The sequence below is a fragment of the Humulus lupulus genome, chromosome 7, assembly GCF_963169125.1.
Source record: "Humulus lupulus chromosome 7, drHumLupu1.1, whole genome shotgun sequence".
Lineage (NCBI taxonomy): Eukaryota > Viridiplantae > Streptophyta > Magnoliopsida > Rosales > Cannabaceae > Humulus > Humulus lupulus.
In genome coordinates, this window is record NC_084799.1 from 45,967,019 (window position 1) to 45,983,811 (window position 16,793).

The 16,793-nt window shown below is 39.4% G+C and overlaps 1 protein-coding gene across 1 annotated transcript; it reads right to left on the minus strand.

The window, feature by feature from the left end:
* Window positions 1-15,754: 15,754 nt before the first annotated feature.
* On the minus strand, window positions 15,755-16,584 carry LOC133791656 (uncharacterized). Its single transcript, XM_062229577.1, has 2 exons — window positions 16,297-16,584; window positions 15,755-16,033 (listed from the first exon to the last, which is right to left on the minus strand). Exons 1-2 carry the CDS (start codon window positions 16,582-16,584, stop codon window positions 15,755-15,757), a joined length of 567 nt encoding a protein of 188 aa, XP_062085561.1.
* Window positions 16,585-16,793: the final 209 nt, after the last annotated feature.

Sequence of the window (16,793 nt, forward strand, 5' to 3'; positions counted from 1 at the left end):
TAAATGTTCAATTTTTTCGCTTAGCTCGACTGCACTGTATCTTTGGTTTGTAACTGTATTTCAAAACAATGTTTTGGAATCTCAATGTAATATTTTTACGAATTTCAATAAAAGACCAACTTTTTATACTTAATGTTTATTAAATGAGTCTTTATTTTTATCTAAACAAACTTTTTAAATCTTAAACCTCGATTAGCGAGCTAATAACACATTTATAAATCACTTGGTAACGACTTTAAGGAAGTAGGGCGTTACAGCTATGTCTGATGAGTTTTTAGCACTCATTAGAAACAATACTTGGACACTTGTGGAACCCCCTTCAAATAGAACACCTATTGGGTGTAAGTGGGTATTTCACATTAAAGAAACTCGGATGGTTCAGTGGCTAAATACAAGGCAAGATTGGTGGCTAGAGGGTATCATCAAAGACAAGGTTTTGATTTTTCTGAGACCTTTAGTCTAGTTGTGAAACCAACTACTATTAGAATTGTTCTTACATTAGCCTTGGCAAAAGGTTGGTCCATAAGACAATTAGATGTCAATAATGCATTTCTTAAAAGGGTTTTGAAAGAGAAAGTGTACATGATACAACCACCTGGCATGGAGGATTCTCAACATCCCAAGTATGTATGCAAACTAAGCAAAGCTTTGTATGGTCTTAAGCAAGCATCACAGGCATGGTTCGAAAAATTGAGTATGTCTCTCATCAATCTTGGTTTTTTCTCTTCAAAATTAGATCAATCACCCTTTATACAGCATACATCGTCCTCTACTACACTTGTTCTAGTCTATGTGGATGATATTTTAATTACGGGTAGTGATTCAACTGCTTTCCAACACATCATTTCTGAGCCAAATAAGTGTTTTGCACTCAAAGATCTTGGTCTCCTCAATTATTTTTTGGGAATTCAGGTCACCTCTACATCTGATGGCTTAGTTCTCACACAAACTAAGTACATTTATGACCTTCTCAACAAGTTAAAATTTCTCTCTGCCAATAGCTTGCCTACTCTCATGGTAAGCTCAGACAAGCTTACTTATACTGGCAGTGATCCGATTTTGGACATTCATCAATATCGAAATGTTGTAGGAGTACTTCAATATGTCACCATAACTCGTCCTGAGCTTGCTTACTCAGTTAACAAGGTGTGTCAGTATATGCAAACACCTCTAGAGTCCCATTGGAAGATAATGACGAGGATTCTAAGGTATCTAAAGGGCACCATCTCACATGGTTTGCATCTACAAAGGTCATCTCATTTAGCTCTCACATGGTTCAGTGATGTTGATTGGGCATCTGATGCTGAGGATCGTCGCTCTACAAGTGGTTATTGTGTCTTTCATGGAGCTCTAAGAAACAACCAATTGTTTCTCGTAATAGCACAGAGGCAGAGTGTCGTAGTTTAGCCTCCCTTATTGCTGAAGTGACCTGGATTGAATCTCTTCTCATTGAATTGTATGTTCTAGCCCCAAGACCTCCTCAGCTATGGTGTGACAACATGAGCACTGTCCTCATGTCTGCAAATCCGGTCTTACATGCTTGAACAAAGTACTTGGAACTCGATCTATACTTTGTCTGTGAAAATGTTATGCGCCAACAAGTAGAGATTTGACACCTACACTCCTGTGATCAACCTGTCAGCCTCCTCACTAAACCTTTGGCTCAAGCTCGATTTACTTTGATTCGATCCAAACTTCGTGTGAAAGAAACCACACTCAGTTTGAGGGGATAATAAAGTGTAATTGTGTAATTAGTTTTCCTAATCATTGTTAGCTGTCACAATTAGTTACACATTCTGTTTTAGCCTCTTGTCTAACATTTCTTTTACAGAGACTCTTTCTCTGTTTCTCTCTCTCATGTTTGATTCATTTTTTTTTATCACATTCCACAAAGCTGAAGTTTTGATATTCAAAGCATTCCTAGCTAAACAATGAGTGAGAAGATTGGCTTCTTTATGCTAAAAACAAAAATCCACGAATCCAAAATTATAACTTAAAAAAAAATGTCACGCAGGATACCATCATTGATTAATTAAATTAATTTTCACACAACATGGATCGCTCAATATTTAGCTCACAAAAATATTAGTTTTCTTCATTCTTTATTCTCGTTCACATCTTCATTTTGACCCTTCTATTTTCATTTTTTCTAGTCAAAATATTAATAAGAACAAAAAGAAGCCAGCCACGCCTTCTCTCGAAATAATAATAACGCCGCCGTTCAATTCTGAAGACTTTCAACACAAATTGTTTTAAAATAAAACCAACACAAATGATATATATTTATGTGTGTGAATGGAGCAGTGTGTTGTGTTGAATATCATTTTCTTAAGACCTTTCTAGTTGAGCATATATTATATTGCTGCTATTTTTTCCATGTTCTCTTCATATATATGCCGATTTGCGCCGACAAAATAGGTGAAAAAGCTATCAAGGCCAGATATGTACACACAAAATAATAAATGATAAAATCTATATAATTATGTGAAATATATTAATTTTATTACTATGTTATACGCCCAGTTTGGTATGAAAAAAAGAAATTTTTGGTAAATTATAGATTTTAATCAACTTTGAGTTAGAAAAGTTGTATCAAAATATTTATTAAACTAAATAATTTGATACCTGATAAATATAAAAAGATCAAAATAGATACTATATTTATTTATTTTATTAAAATAAATTTACAAATATTAAACATATTTATAATTTTTTTAAGATCAACTTTATTATTTTTCTTTTGATAATATTTAATTTTTTAAAAATTATATAATAAAAAGGATTAGTAACATTTTTTTTTCAAATAAAAATTAAAATAAGTTTCGAACATAACAAATAATCCTAAGTTTGATGAAATAGGTATGGCACAGTACAATAATTTTAATAAGATAAAAGGAAAAATATGTGAAGTATTCTTTTTAGTTATCCCCATTAAACTTGCAGCAATCATATTTTTGATGTTGTCATTTCATTTGAATTTGAAGCTTTAGTTGTCTCATCTTCATCTTCAACATTAGTTGTTTGATTATTTGTACAGTCATTTGGATTATATCTAATTTTCTCAAAATGACCATCACATTTAGCATGTATTCGAATGTAATTATGCAAGGTCATTGTTGCAATTTTTATTTTCACTTGCTTCGTGTATGGATAACTAGACATATCTCTTAATATTTTACATCATTTCTTCCATACTCCAAAAGTTCGTTGAATAATACTTCGAAGAGAAGAATGTGATTGGTTGAATACTTCTTTATAGCCAGTAGGTTTGCTATTTTGTTGACATTATGGAAGATGATATCTTTGACCTTTATATTGTCATAAAAATAATTCAATTTGTGGGTATCTCGCATCCATTAAAAAATACTTTCTTGTCAAATACAATCTAAAATCATAATTAAAAAATTGTCAATATTTAAATAATTGATAAATGTGTGTAAATTGTAACCTTGAGGGGGTTTTAGAAAAATTGAAGTTGGATCATTTAAAGTTGAAAATAAAATTATTGTATTATGAGCATAACTTTCCCACCCAGCATATGCATATATAAATTGTATATTGAAATTACATATTCCCATAATATTCTAAGTCGACATCTCTTTTCTACCAATAAACGGTTCTTGATGTTCAGGAGGAATTATGACATTCACATGCACACCATCTATTGCACCAATACATTCTAGGAAAAATAAATCAAGTTATGAACATTATACTCTAGATAAAATATATATAAATTTGAAGTATGTCTTACCTTAAAATGAGACATGTTGACCTGTGAAATTGGCCAACAGTCGTATGTACAGTATACGACACCTTTTGAATGGAATGAATATAATATACGACAAAGTAAAATATCTAAACAAAACACACATGAATTTATAGTGGTTCAACCCTATTCTTCTGAACAGTAATAACCTTGTACGCCCTGATATTCAGCCTAGGTATTTGATGTAGCTCGAGTACAACTGGCTAGCTAAGAATAGTACTAAAGAATCTACAAGTTGATATCTCCTCTGCGAAGGCAGTGCGACTCCCCATGTAACAACACGAGCTGAGGACTACGAAGCATTAAGGCACGAGCTGGAGATGGATATAAAGCACAACATTCTGGGTGCGAGCTGGCGTTATGTTCAGGTCGTGGTACTCTGACAATCTGCCATATCCAAGAGTTTATAAACCTGGATACATTATTTATAAACGTGCGTGGTCAGACATTACATGTCCGTTATCCTTAAATTCTCGGACACGTAATATAAACGTGCATAATCAAACATCACGTGTCCGATTATGCCAGAAGACCCATGATCAATTTTACCTAATGATTAGACCATACCTTAATATATATTATAATATTCATCATTTGTGGAAGACAGGTCACAAATGGTATGAGTATTCACGTGATGACCCCAACACCTATCCTGGGATGGTTCTTCTATAAATACCAAGACCTTGGATAGGGAAGTGGTGGGATTCTCTCTGTGTAATGCAAATACTCTGTCAAAATATAGAGAGATATACAATAATAATATCGACTCGTGGACTAGGGAGATTTTAGCCTCCGAACCACGTAAAAAGGAACGAGTGTTCTTACTATATCATTCTAAGCATCCTTAAGAGTTATTATACTTATTACGGTTTGTCCTTAAGCACTAGTTTATTCTAGCTAATTACGTAGTACACTGTTGGCGAAAAACCGCGTCAATAGTTTGGTACTTTCATTGAGAGCTGCAAATTAGTGACATTGAAAAAGATTCAGAACAAAGTTCATCATGGTGGTCACTCGTTTAAGGCACGGTAACGAAACGGATCAGCATGGTGGGTAGGAGGCTCACCATACCGCTGTTTCCGACGAACAAAACCCGGAGAGATTCTGCAGCGGTCTGGAAAGCAACCGATGGGCCACAACGACACCGGAAGTTCAGCACCTCTACCGCCGAATCCAAACCCGGATTACTTGACTGCGGTGGACTTGGAGAACATGTAGTTGAGGAGCCATTTAGCCAAAGCAAACAAGAAAATCGAGGAAGTCTTGGCTTGGCTACCCCCTCTTGCAACCGACGTTAACATCGGAAAGAGGCAAGGCAGGACTCATAAGTTCCGCTGGGATAGTCGACCCAGGCCCAATTGGTCGGTTAGAACCTCAACTCTATGTTCTACGCCCGTTTCGCACAATCACCAAGAAACCCCGTTTGGTGGCTTTCCCAAGGATCATCAACGAGTCAGTCGGTCGGTCAGAACCTCGACTCCGAGTTCAGCTCTAGCGTCAAATGCACCCAGGAGCGCCCATGGCAACCCGCATAGACGGTCAAGGAAGAACTCGCAAAGATGACATGTCCCAACTGACTTCCCTGTACCGCGATATGATCGCCAGGCGCAGGGAACCAGAAATGGTGGAGAAGAGCGACCGTGGACTAACTTGGTCCGACCTGATGGGACGAGAATCGCCTCACCAATCAGACATCCTCCGTCGTCGATAAGGCATCCACACCCACCTCGTTCAACTCGAGATATTCCTACCTACGGAAATAGCAGGAGGAATCATTCTCCCGCTGGCCTGCTCATGTCCCGTGAGCACGCGGGAATATCCCAGATCCTCATCCTCGGCCGCAAGCTCTGAGCTTTTCTAATGGAAGCTATTAGACGGGGGGCCGTCGAAGTGATAGGAGCAACGTAGATTTGAGGAATCAGCTGAGTTTGGCTCAGAACCCTCGAGTTGATCCACATACCGATCTGTGAGATCGCCTAAACTCACAAAGAACCAATCTAGCTCGTGATGGAGTCAGCAACACTCACCACGAGGGAAGTCCTTCCGAAGTGCGCGATAACGGGAATGCCCCATCAAACCAAGCTCGAACTTGGAGGGACAATAACCCACTAAATGTGTACGGTCGAATGGGAGCTATTGAACAGCCCCAGGGAACCAAGGACCCAACCCTCTAAAGGTTGGCCCAGATGGAGGAACTGATGAAAAGACTCCTATCAGAGAAGGAGAAAGACGAGTATGATTCAAGGGACAAGCTCGAGCTCTTTGCCCCCAACATCGCGGCAACCCCATATCCGCCGGGTTTCAGAATGCCCCATTTATCAAAATTCGACGGAGATGGAGATCTGTCCGACCACTTGGGGATGTTCAATACCCTGATGATGGCCCATAACATCGGACCTGAGTTAAGGTGTTTGGTATTCCCCTCAACTCTGGTCAGACCGACTAGGCAATGGTTCAAGCAATACAAAAAGCATTCTATTAGCTCGTGGAAGAGCTTCTCTGCTGACTTCAAGAGGGTGTTCCGGGCTTCTCAAGCAGCTCGGATAAAGGCAGACTTCCTTGAAAACGTAAAGCAGCAGCCCGGAGAGCCTCTGAAAGTGTACTTGAGTAGGTACACCAACATTGCTGCGCGAGCTAGAGACGCGGATGAAAGCTCTAGGCTTATGGCGATGAGAATAGGAATCATTGTTGGAGACGACCTGTGGAAAGAGATCCAGAGAAAGGGCGTCAACACCATGGATGAGTTCCTGAACAGGGCTCAAAGATGGATCAACCTGGAAGAAGCGCAAGCTTTGGTCGCAGGAACCAGCCAAGTCCCTGCCCAGCCCGTTGGAGCGGTAATGGACGTTGCAGCTATGGCTCAAACCGTTACCCATAATAACCAAGGGGGAGGAAGCAAGAGGAAGGGAAGTGGCGAGGGCAGCTAGAACGGTTCAAAGAAGAATAAGCTCGTGGCAACTTAAGTTGACCTCACAGATACCAGGGAGCGCATCTTCTTGACAAATTCTGCCTGCCTTCCGTGGAAGAAGCCGGAGCCTCTAAAAATTCAAAGGGCGAAGGGAGACCCTTCAAAATTTTGTCGATTCCACAATGACATTGGTCACAACACCGATGAATACAGGCACTTAAAAGATGAGATTGAGACACTCATCAGAGCCGGGCCTCTGGCTCAGTACGCCCAGAATCGAGTCACCCCTAATTAGCTCGTTGGGCAAAACATTCAATCAGATCCGGAAACCCCTGTAAATCATACCGGAGCTTTGGTGAATCAGGATACCCCTCCTCCGATAACAGGGGGAGAGATAACAACCATCTTCGGAGGACCTCATCTGGCAGGAACGAGCAAAAACGCCCAGAAGAGGTACGTCAATGAGCTGAGGTCTCACAATGGAGTCGAGTTCGTCCCGGAGCAATGTTTATCTAAGCAGCAACGATTGGAGAAGCAGCCAATCAATTTTACTGAAGAAGACGCCGTCATGTCCAGTTCCCGCATAACGACCCTCTAGTCATAACCGTCTAGCTCGCCAATCGGAGAGTTAGGCAGACACTAGTTGATAACGGGAGTTCTGTGAACCTACTATTCAGGTCCACACTGGAGAAAATGGGATTTTCTATGACCGAGCTGAAGGCAACCTCCATGTGCTGTATGGATTTTCCGGCAAGGGATCGACAGCTATTGGGACGATCGAGTTGGTGATAACTTTGGGGGAGGGAACACGAACTGTTTCCAAGCTGCTTGAGTTTGTGGTCGTCGATTATCTGACCTCATCCAATGCAATCTTGGGTAGGCCCACGCTGATGGCATTTGAAGGCATAACTTCTGTCCGCCACCTTGTGATCAAGTTCCCCTCATCTACGGGAAAATGTACTGTCCGAGGCGATCAGCTCGCTGCCAAGGAATGCTATAGCATTTCAATGAAGGGAAAATCACAACCCTGGCAGCAAATGATGGCCGTGCAGGATGGAGGCGAGGAATCCTAGGAAGTCAGAGCTGATCCTGGGATGGAAGAACCTCATCAAGTCAGTTGCAGAGGAACCACCTTGAGTGAGGATATTGATCCCTGAATAGTTGAAGATAGGTTCGAGCTCCAGGCTATTGAAGAACTCGAAGAAGTAAACATCGATCCCAAAGATGCTTCGAGGGTGGTTAAGCTCGGGAAAATATAGATGTTTTTGCGGAGCTGGTAGAATTTTTACAAGAAAATATAGATGTTTTTGCTTGGTCCCATGAAGACATGGTAAGGATCAGCCCAAATTTCAACATGCATACACTTAACTTTGACAAAATCATGCCTGCAAAATCCCAGAAACAGAGTCGTCTGGGTACAACCCGTGCTGAGGCCCTAGAAGAATAAGTAGGTCGACTCTTAAAATGCGGTTTTATTCGCGAGGCTAAATAACCGATCTGGGTTGCCAATCCTGTTCTGGTCCCAAAGCCAAATGGAAAATGGCGGACCTGCATCGATTTCTCTGATTTGAACAAAGCCTGTCCCAAGGATTGTTTCCCCTTGCGAAGGATTGAACAATTGGTGGATGCCACCGCGGGGCACGAGCTAATGTCCTTCATGGATGCATACTCTGGATATAACCAGATTGATATGAATCCCGCGGACTAGGAGCATACTAGCTTCATGACTCCAACCAACGTGTAATGTTACACGGTCATGCCCTTCGGGCTGAAGAACGCGAGGGCGACCTACCAGAGATTGGTCAACCGAATGTTCGCTGATTAGATCGGGAAAAACATGGAAGTGTATGTTGATGATATGCTGGTCAAGTAAAAAACTACCGATAACCATGTCTCCGATCTGAAGGAAAGTTTTGGGATCCTAAGGAGGTATAGTATGAGGTTAAACCCCCAAAAGTGTACTTTCGGAGTGGCGTAGGGAAAATTTATGGGATTCATAGTCAACACCAGGGGGATAGAGGCGAACCCCGACAAAATTAGACCGTTGCTAGAAATGCCTTCGCCTAGGTCGCATAAAGATGTCCAGAGTCTGACTGGAAGAGTGGCAGCCCTCAATCGGTTTATTTCTAAGTCCACTGACAAGTGTTTACCATTCTACAACCTGCTCAGGGGGAAAAAAAGTTTGAATGGACTGAGGAGTGTTATCTAAACCAACGGCAGGAGAGCCCCATTTTCTTTATTTGGCTGTGATGGAGAATGCGACCAGCGCGGTGCTAGTCTGGGAAGAGGACCGAGTTAAAAAGCCAGTATATTATATAAGCAAAAGGCTGCTCGGAGCTGAATCACGGTATCCCTTGATGGAAAAAATGGCATTCTACCTCATTACGACCTCCAAGAAGCTTAGGCCATATTTCCATTCCCATTCAATTCACGTCATGACCGATCAACCTTTAAGGCAGGTGCTATAGAAACCTGAGGCATCAGGACGACTGTTAAAATGGGCAATCGAACTTAGCCAGTTCGAAATACTATACATACCCCGGACTACGATCAAAAGCCAAGCCTTGGATGATTTCATGTCTGAATGTACTAGATTCCGGGAAGATCCCTTGAGAGAACCAGTGCGGGAGTTGTGGAGAATCTTCGTGGATGGTTCATCTAACGGGAACGGGTCCGGAGCTGGGATCATTCTGATATCTCCAGAAGGGCATCGTTTCCACTCTGCACTGCGGTTTAGATTCGTAGCGTCCAACAACGAAGCCGAGTACGAAGCCTTATTGGCCGGGCTTAGAGTGGCGAAGGAATTGAAGGCCAGGGCCGTCCAATGCTACAGCGATTCCCAGCTCGTGGTAAACCAAGTGTGTGGTGAATATTAAGCACGGGGGACCAAGATGGCGGCTTACCTGGCCAAGGAAAAGAAGGAGCTATCCAAGTTTGAATATGGCCTAGTCGAGCAGATCCCTCGCGAGCAGAACGCCAATGTCGATGCTTTGGCTAGACTCGCTACCTCCAAAGAAGTCGAGACTTTGAGCATAGTACTAATGGAATTCTTGGAAAGTCCGAGCGTGGCAGAAAGTGCGATGGAGGTTGAGATGATCGATATCAGGGCGACCTGGATGACTCCCATAATAGAGTATCTTACGACAGGGAAATTTCCTGATGAGCGAAAAGACGTGAGGAGAATACTCCATCAAGCTCCAAGGTATACAATCATAGATGGGACGCTATACCGACGTGGCCATTCCTTGCCCCTTCTGCGGTGTGTTCTACCAGAGGAAGCCAAAACTATTTTGCAGGAGGTGCATGAAGGCTTCTGTGGGGATCATGCTGGGGGGTAAAACCAGGCCTTAAAAATATTAAGGCAGGGGTAATTTTGGCCTACATTATCAAAGGACTCCATCTCCTATGTCCAAAAGTGTGACAAGTGCCAGCGATTTGCCACAATCGCTCGAGCTCCACCGGTCGAGCTGAAAATGATTTCATCCCCATGGCCATTTGTAGTGTGGGGAATCGATTTAATTGGAGCCCTGCAAATGGGGAAAGGAGGAGTTCGCTATGCAGTGGTGGCAATTGATTATTTTATGAAGTGGGCGGAAGCGGAGCCCCTGGCAACAATCACCTTAAAAAGAGTCCTTGACTTTGTAGACAAGAATATAATTTGCTGGTTCAGACTGCCAAGAAAGATTGTATCAGACAATGGAACCCAGTGCGATAGCAATCTCTTCACCAAATTTTGTGAAAGGCACGACATAATTAAAATTTTCTCTTCGGTGGCCTACCCGCAGGCCAACGAGTAGGTCGAGGCCGTAAACAAAATTCTCAAAGCAAGCCTTAAGAAGAGGTTAGATGAGTGATAACTCTACAAAATAGAGTTATTTTGCCACACTTTTTATGCTAATCATTGCTTAGTCTTTGAGTTTTTAAGTAATTTATTAAGTTTTTAAGTAATTTTTAATTTATTGAGTTTATTTTGATTTTATAGATTTTTGTGTATTTTTTTAGATATTCTATTATATTATGTTGTAGTTAATTATTGGAATTATTGTTGTTTAATTTAAGGTAAATTTTTTTTGTATTATTGAACTTAAATGTTAAATATAAATTAAGTTATAATTAATATTTTCAAAGAATTAACTTGATTTATTTTATAGTGAAAATATTTTGTTATGATTTATTTTATGTTTATTTTGTTAGGGAATTTGGTGTATTTTTGTGCTTGAAAGACAAGGATGGAAAGTTAAAAAAGAAAGGAAATATGGCATTTTTAAAAATGCCATAAGGCAGACAGGCCCAATGCTGCTCCCTGGCCCAGGCGATGGCCCACCAGCTGCTCCACTGCCTTCAGCCCTGCTGCCAGCCGAAGCCCAACACGCCAGCTGAAGCCCAAGCCTGTGCCTCCATTCCGCCAGCACTTCCTGAAGTCGTACACCCGAAGACTCCTCCTCCCTGCCTAAGCTTCCAGCTGCCTCCAACCGTGGCCCAATGCCTCCCACACCTCCAGCACACACCTGGCCCAAGCTTCTCTCCAGTCCTGCCAAGCCCAGCTGCCAACTGCCACCACAAGTTGCCTTTTCCCCTTTTTGAGCCCACAAATTGTCACTTTGTCCCCTTGTCTAAAATACCAATTTTTTTTACCCACATTTGACCCCATAACATTATCATTACACCCTTTAATTTACCCCTATTTACCATATTATTATTAATTTAATCAATTTAATTAACTTAAATTGATTATTTTAATACTCTCATTTTGGCTATAAATAGGGAATTTTCAAGACCATTTGGGTGTGATTTTTTTGAGAGAGGTTACACTAAACAAAGTTTCTACACTTTCAAACCTCTCTATTCTCTTCATCTTCTTCTTCTTTTTGGTTAATTTTCTATGTATTTTTAGAGGAACAATTTGGTGGTTTTTTCTCAAAATTTTCCTATTTATGTTTGTAAATTTTTTGTTTGTAATTTCTATTCTAGTTATGAGTTTCTAATCTTTTAAAGATTATTAAGGTGATGATGAAACAATATGTAACTAGATAGTATTTATGTTGTGTGTTGATTTCCCATTTTGTGCAATAAAGTTTATGGATTTTCTTCTTCAAATATGTTCTTTCTTCTTAAATATCGTGTATTTTGGATTGTTAGCACATATTTACACTTTGTTCTTCATTAGTGCAAAACATAATATTTTTTGTGTAAGATGTGTTATTAAATTGTACACATCCAATGCTTAGAACAAAAATATTATGTTTTGCCTTATAAATAATATTATTTGATTTTTTGTTGTTTCATTTGGTTGATTCACATTAAATACTTTGAAATTATACTTTTTGAAAAGTGAAGAAAAATCCTATCTTTTTAGAAGTAATTTGTGCTTAAAATTATAAATCTATTTGGAAAATGATAGTTTGATTTATTTTAACTATCACTAAAACTTGGGAATCAATGTACTTATAAATATTATTGAACTTATATTTTGTGGATTCTAATACCATAATAATCTTCTTTTACCATCTTGATTTATACTATTAATTTATGTTTATATATTGTCTTTAATTTCTTTATTATTGTCTCTTATTTGATTTTCTTGTCATAAATTCTCATAAATCTTTGGAGCTATGTTAGAATTTATTAATTTTGGTTTAAAATAGTTTTCTTTTTGATTTTAGACAAATCCTTTGGGTTCGACCTCGTGCTTACACGAACACTATATTTCATATACGATTCGTGCGCTTGTGAGTTATAAATATTAAAAAAATACCAGTTTTGGGTCCATCAATTTTTTGGCGCCGTTGCTGGGGAGTTGCAAGAAAAGTAACGAAATTTATCTCATGGTTAGTAAATTCTTCTACTAGTTATTTTAATTTTTGCACTTAAAAAAAAACTATATAAAAAAATATATATTCATATAAAAATTAAAAAAAAAGAGATAAAAAGAAATTTTGGAACGGTTCTACCACCCATATAAAAAAAACTTACTTATATAGTTATATTTATTATTTTTTTTAGTTGACGACACTTCTGCCTCCTAATTTTTTCTATCTTTTTAATTTTTATAGTTGATAGAACTTGTGCCTCCTATCTATCTTGTTAATTTTTATATTTGACGGCACTTGTGCCTCTTATCTATCTTTTTAATTTTTATAGTTGATGGCACTTGTGCCTCCTAATTTTGTTGTAATTTTATTTATTTATAACTTTGTTAGTTGACGGCATTTGTGCCTCCTAACTTTTTATTTTATTATATTGTTATTAGTTGATGACACTTGTGCCTCCTAAATTTGTTTAATATCTTAACTTTGTTTTTGTTCTCTTAATTTTATTTTCTTGTTCTTTTTACCTTAATTGTCATTAAAAAAAAATTGTTTGTCATTTAGTTTTTACCATATGAATCATTTTAATTATAGTTGGAATTCTCAGTACAACTATTATGTGCAATCAAATTTAAATTATGGAGAAACTAATGATATGCATGATTACAGCGAATCCTTTGATATCCCATTTGCCCCCACCTATAATCCAATTTTTTCATGGAGTCATACCCAGTCTCCAATAGGGCATGAATTCAACATGCATAATCAAAGTCATGCCCAATTCGACCTATCATATCCCATTCAACAAGAAATGAGCCCATCTTTAGAGGATACCCTACAACAGTTCATGCAATCAACTTACCAAATCTTACAAGCCCAGTCTCAGTCAATCTCAAAAATTGAAACAATAGTAGGACAACTTGCAATTGCTATAGAGTCAGAAAAACATGTTTATCCCAATCAACCCATTCCCAATCCAAATAGTCAAATTCAAAGTGAAAAAGAGAATGAAGTAGTTGAAGAACTTGTAATATGCATTCAACCCCCTAATGAAACAAAAGATTTGAATGAAATAATTTTTGAGACTCATGAGGAAAATGAAAAATATATAATTATATCTCAAGAGCCCATAATTGAACAAATTTGTATATTTACTCAAAATGAAAAGGAGTCTAATATAGATATGCAATTTTCGTATTTTATTGATATTCCATTAAAATTGCATATTTCTAATTTTCTTTTAGGTGTGATGTTATCAATTATTATTCATGCCATTTGCACCAAAGTCATAACTCACCCTACAAATGAAATTTTACACCATCGATTGGATGTAGGTTGAAAGAATAAAAAAATTATAGTCGAGCTAAAGACTATAAACTAAAGCGCTTTGTGGGAGGCAACCCATACTTTTTATGTTTCATTTTATATTTCACTTTTGTTGTGTGTTTTTGTTTCATGTTTTTCAAAAGCTCGAAGGAAACTTCTTGCCCAAAAAGAAAAGAAGAGAAGAAAACAAAGGAGTCAAATCAAGGAAACATACATCCAAGGGAGTAGTTCTTAACTTTTTCTATTTTATTACTCATTGAGGACAATGTTTCATTTAAGTTTGGGGGTAGTGCGTATGTGTTTTTTTTTGGTGTTTATGTGTTTTTCTTTGTGCTTTTGCATGTTTTTCATTTGTTGTAAAATTAAAAAAAAAATTATTTTCTTTGTTTTGTTTAAAAAAAAAATATTGGTGATTTTCATTTTTTTGATGATAAGAATTATGATTGAAATTGTTCTTAGTTCTTAGAAAAATATAAATAATTATTAAGCTTTGCGACCTGGTACTCCGAAGGGTATTTTTAGCAGGCAAGGACCCCAAAGATGGTGCCTTGGGTCCGAGCTGGGAAGGACCCTATCAAATAGTGGAATTCATACAGGAGGGAACCTTCAAATTGGCTCGGCTTAATGGAGAAACAGTTTCGGACCTGGAACGCTATGCATCTAAAAAAGTACTATCAATGATCGTACCATCTGTTTATGTGAGGCTCGATTATAAAAGCCATTTAATTTAAGAAATAAAAGTCATTGTATATTTTTTGTATCTTTGTATGGTTTCATCTGCATGTTAGTTCGGATGGTAGCGTTGGTCCAAAGTAACCCAGAAAGATCACTTCCTGATTACTTGGGGGGCATATAACCCGAGAACCAGGTTTTGAAACTTAGAAGTTGGTAAAATTGATTAACCAGTGTTTTTCTAAAAAACGCGAGGTGTCAATAAAACTAACATGAATTAAGTTTTGATTAAATATCCTGGATACGACCAGGTTCCGATACTTAGAAGTTGGTAAAATTTATTAACCAGTGTTTTTTCTAAAAAATGCGAGGTGTCAATAAAACTAACACGAACTAAGTTTTAATTAAATATCCTGGATACGACCAGGTTCCGAAACTTAGAAGTTGGTAAAATTGATTAACCAATGTTTTTTCTAAAAAAAGGCGAGGTGTCAATAAAACTAACACGAACTAAGTTTTAATTAAATATCGTGGATACGACCAGGTTCTGAAACTTAGAAGTTGGGAAAATTGATTAACCAGTGTTTTTTCTAAAACAGCATGAGGTGTTAATAAAACTAACACGGACTAATTTTTAATTAAATATCCTGGATACGACCAGGTTCCGAAACTTAGAAGTTGGTTAAATTGATTAACTATTTTTTTTCGAAAAAACGCGAGGTGTCAATAAAACTAACGCGAACTAAGTTTTTAAATTAAGAACCTCATATACAACCGGGTCCAAGGCCTGATACTTAACAAGTAGAATATAAATAATTTTTTATTACGAACAAAATTAAAGTATCTACCTCGACCTAAGGGTCATTTCCTAAATTTTTTTAGATGAGCAAGTCATGAAGCATAAGAAAAATCAGGGAATAGATAAAAGGTGGATGCTGGAATTATAAATAAATTGTTTCGAGGAAAAAAACCTCGTACCAAACGTTTAGAAAAAAACATGTAAATGAAGGCAAATAAATGGTAAGACCTTCCGGGCCGCTCTGAAGACGTCACCTCCTCGGTCTCCTACTCGCCAGCAGAAGAGGCCTCCCCAGTCTCAGACGGCAGCTCTTGTTGGACCCGAGCCTTGAACTTCTCGAGGTAGTGCCCCCACACTTCGGAGGCCATGAAGGAGAAGTTTCCTTCTTGATTGAAGGCCCAGCAGTGGTACAACATGCTCTACGTGGAGGCGGTCGAGGCCCTCTTTTACTCTGTGATGGCAGCCTCGGCCTCCAGCTATTTTTCCTTGGCCCCCACAAGCTCAACCTGAAGGGTAGACGAGGCAGCCTTCGCAGCCTGCTCGCCCTCTTGAGCCGCGGTTAAGGTAGCCTTTGCAGCCTGCTCGCATGCTTGAGCCGCCGTTAGGGAAGTCTTGGCGCTTTGTTCGCCTTGTTGAGCGGCGGCGAGGGCAGCTTGGGTCGTAGTCAGGGCGGCCTGAGTGGTTTGGATCTCGACCTTAAGCTCTTCGTTCCTGGCCTTGGCTCGAGCTATGCTGTGATGATGAGCCAAGGCCACCTGCAAAAATCAAGAGAACATTTAAGAACATACCAGGATAAAATCAAAAAGATATGTTAGGTCAAGGAAAATTAGCTTACAATGTGGTTCATCCCCAGAGCAGACTCCATAACATTCTCCGGGCTCCTCTCCTCGATCGCCCACAGGTCCGTTGGCTTGGCCTTGTAAAAATGCTCCACCCCGTGGTTCGCCGTCTCCTAGACAGTCCCTCAAAAAGTGTCTGGGATTTGCTCCAGGTCCTGGGGGTTGACCGGGATGCGCACGGTAGCGGCGGGGACCATCAGAGCTGGGGGACCAGCTGGTGCTCCTTGGTCCCGAGTAGGGGCCGAGGGAAATCGAGGAGGAGGTGCAGCCAAACCCCTCTTCTCCTGGGCTGCGGCGGATGGAGCTCCCGAGCCTGGGCCTTTCCTCTTGGCCGGGGATTTGGAGACAGTCGCATCTGGGGGAGGCATCTTCTTTGATGTGGGCCGGAGTCTCTTCACGAGGGGACCCGAGTTGGATCTCCCTTCCTGGAACATCAAGCGGATGTCAGGATCCCCTTGTTGTGCCATCTCCTCATATGAAAAAGAATGAGAAGTACATTAGTATGTGTACAAATTCATCAGTCTTCATAAAGTATGTATGTGTGTATAGGATATTATAAAGAGTCCTACCCTCCGAACTAGAGGAGGAGTCTATTGCCATGATCTCTAGCCTCAGAACCATTACGGGAAAGGGAGAACCTAAATCTACAATTTCTTGGATTATGGGAGATTCATGC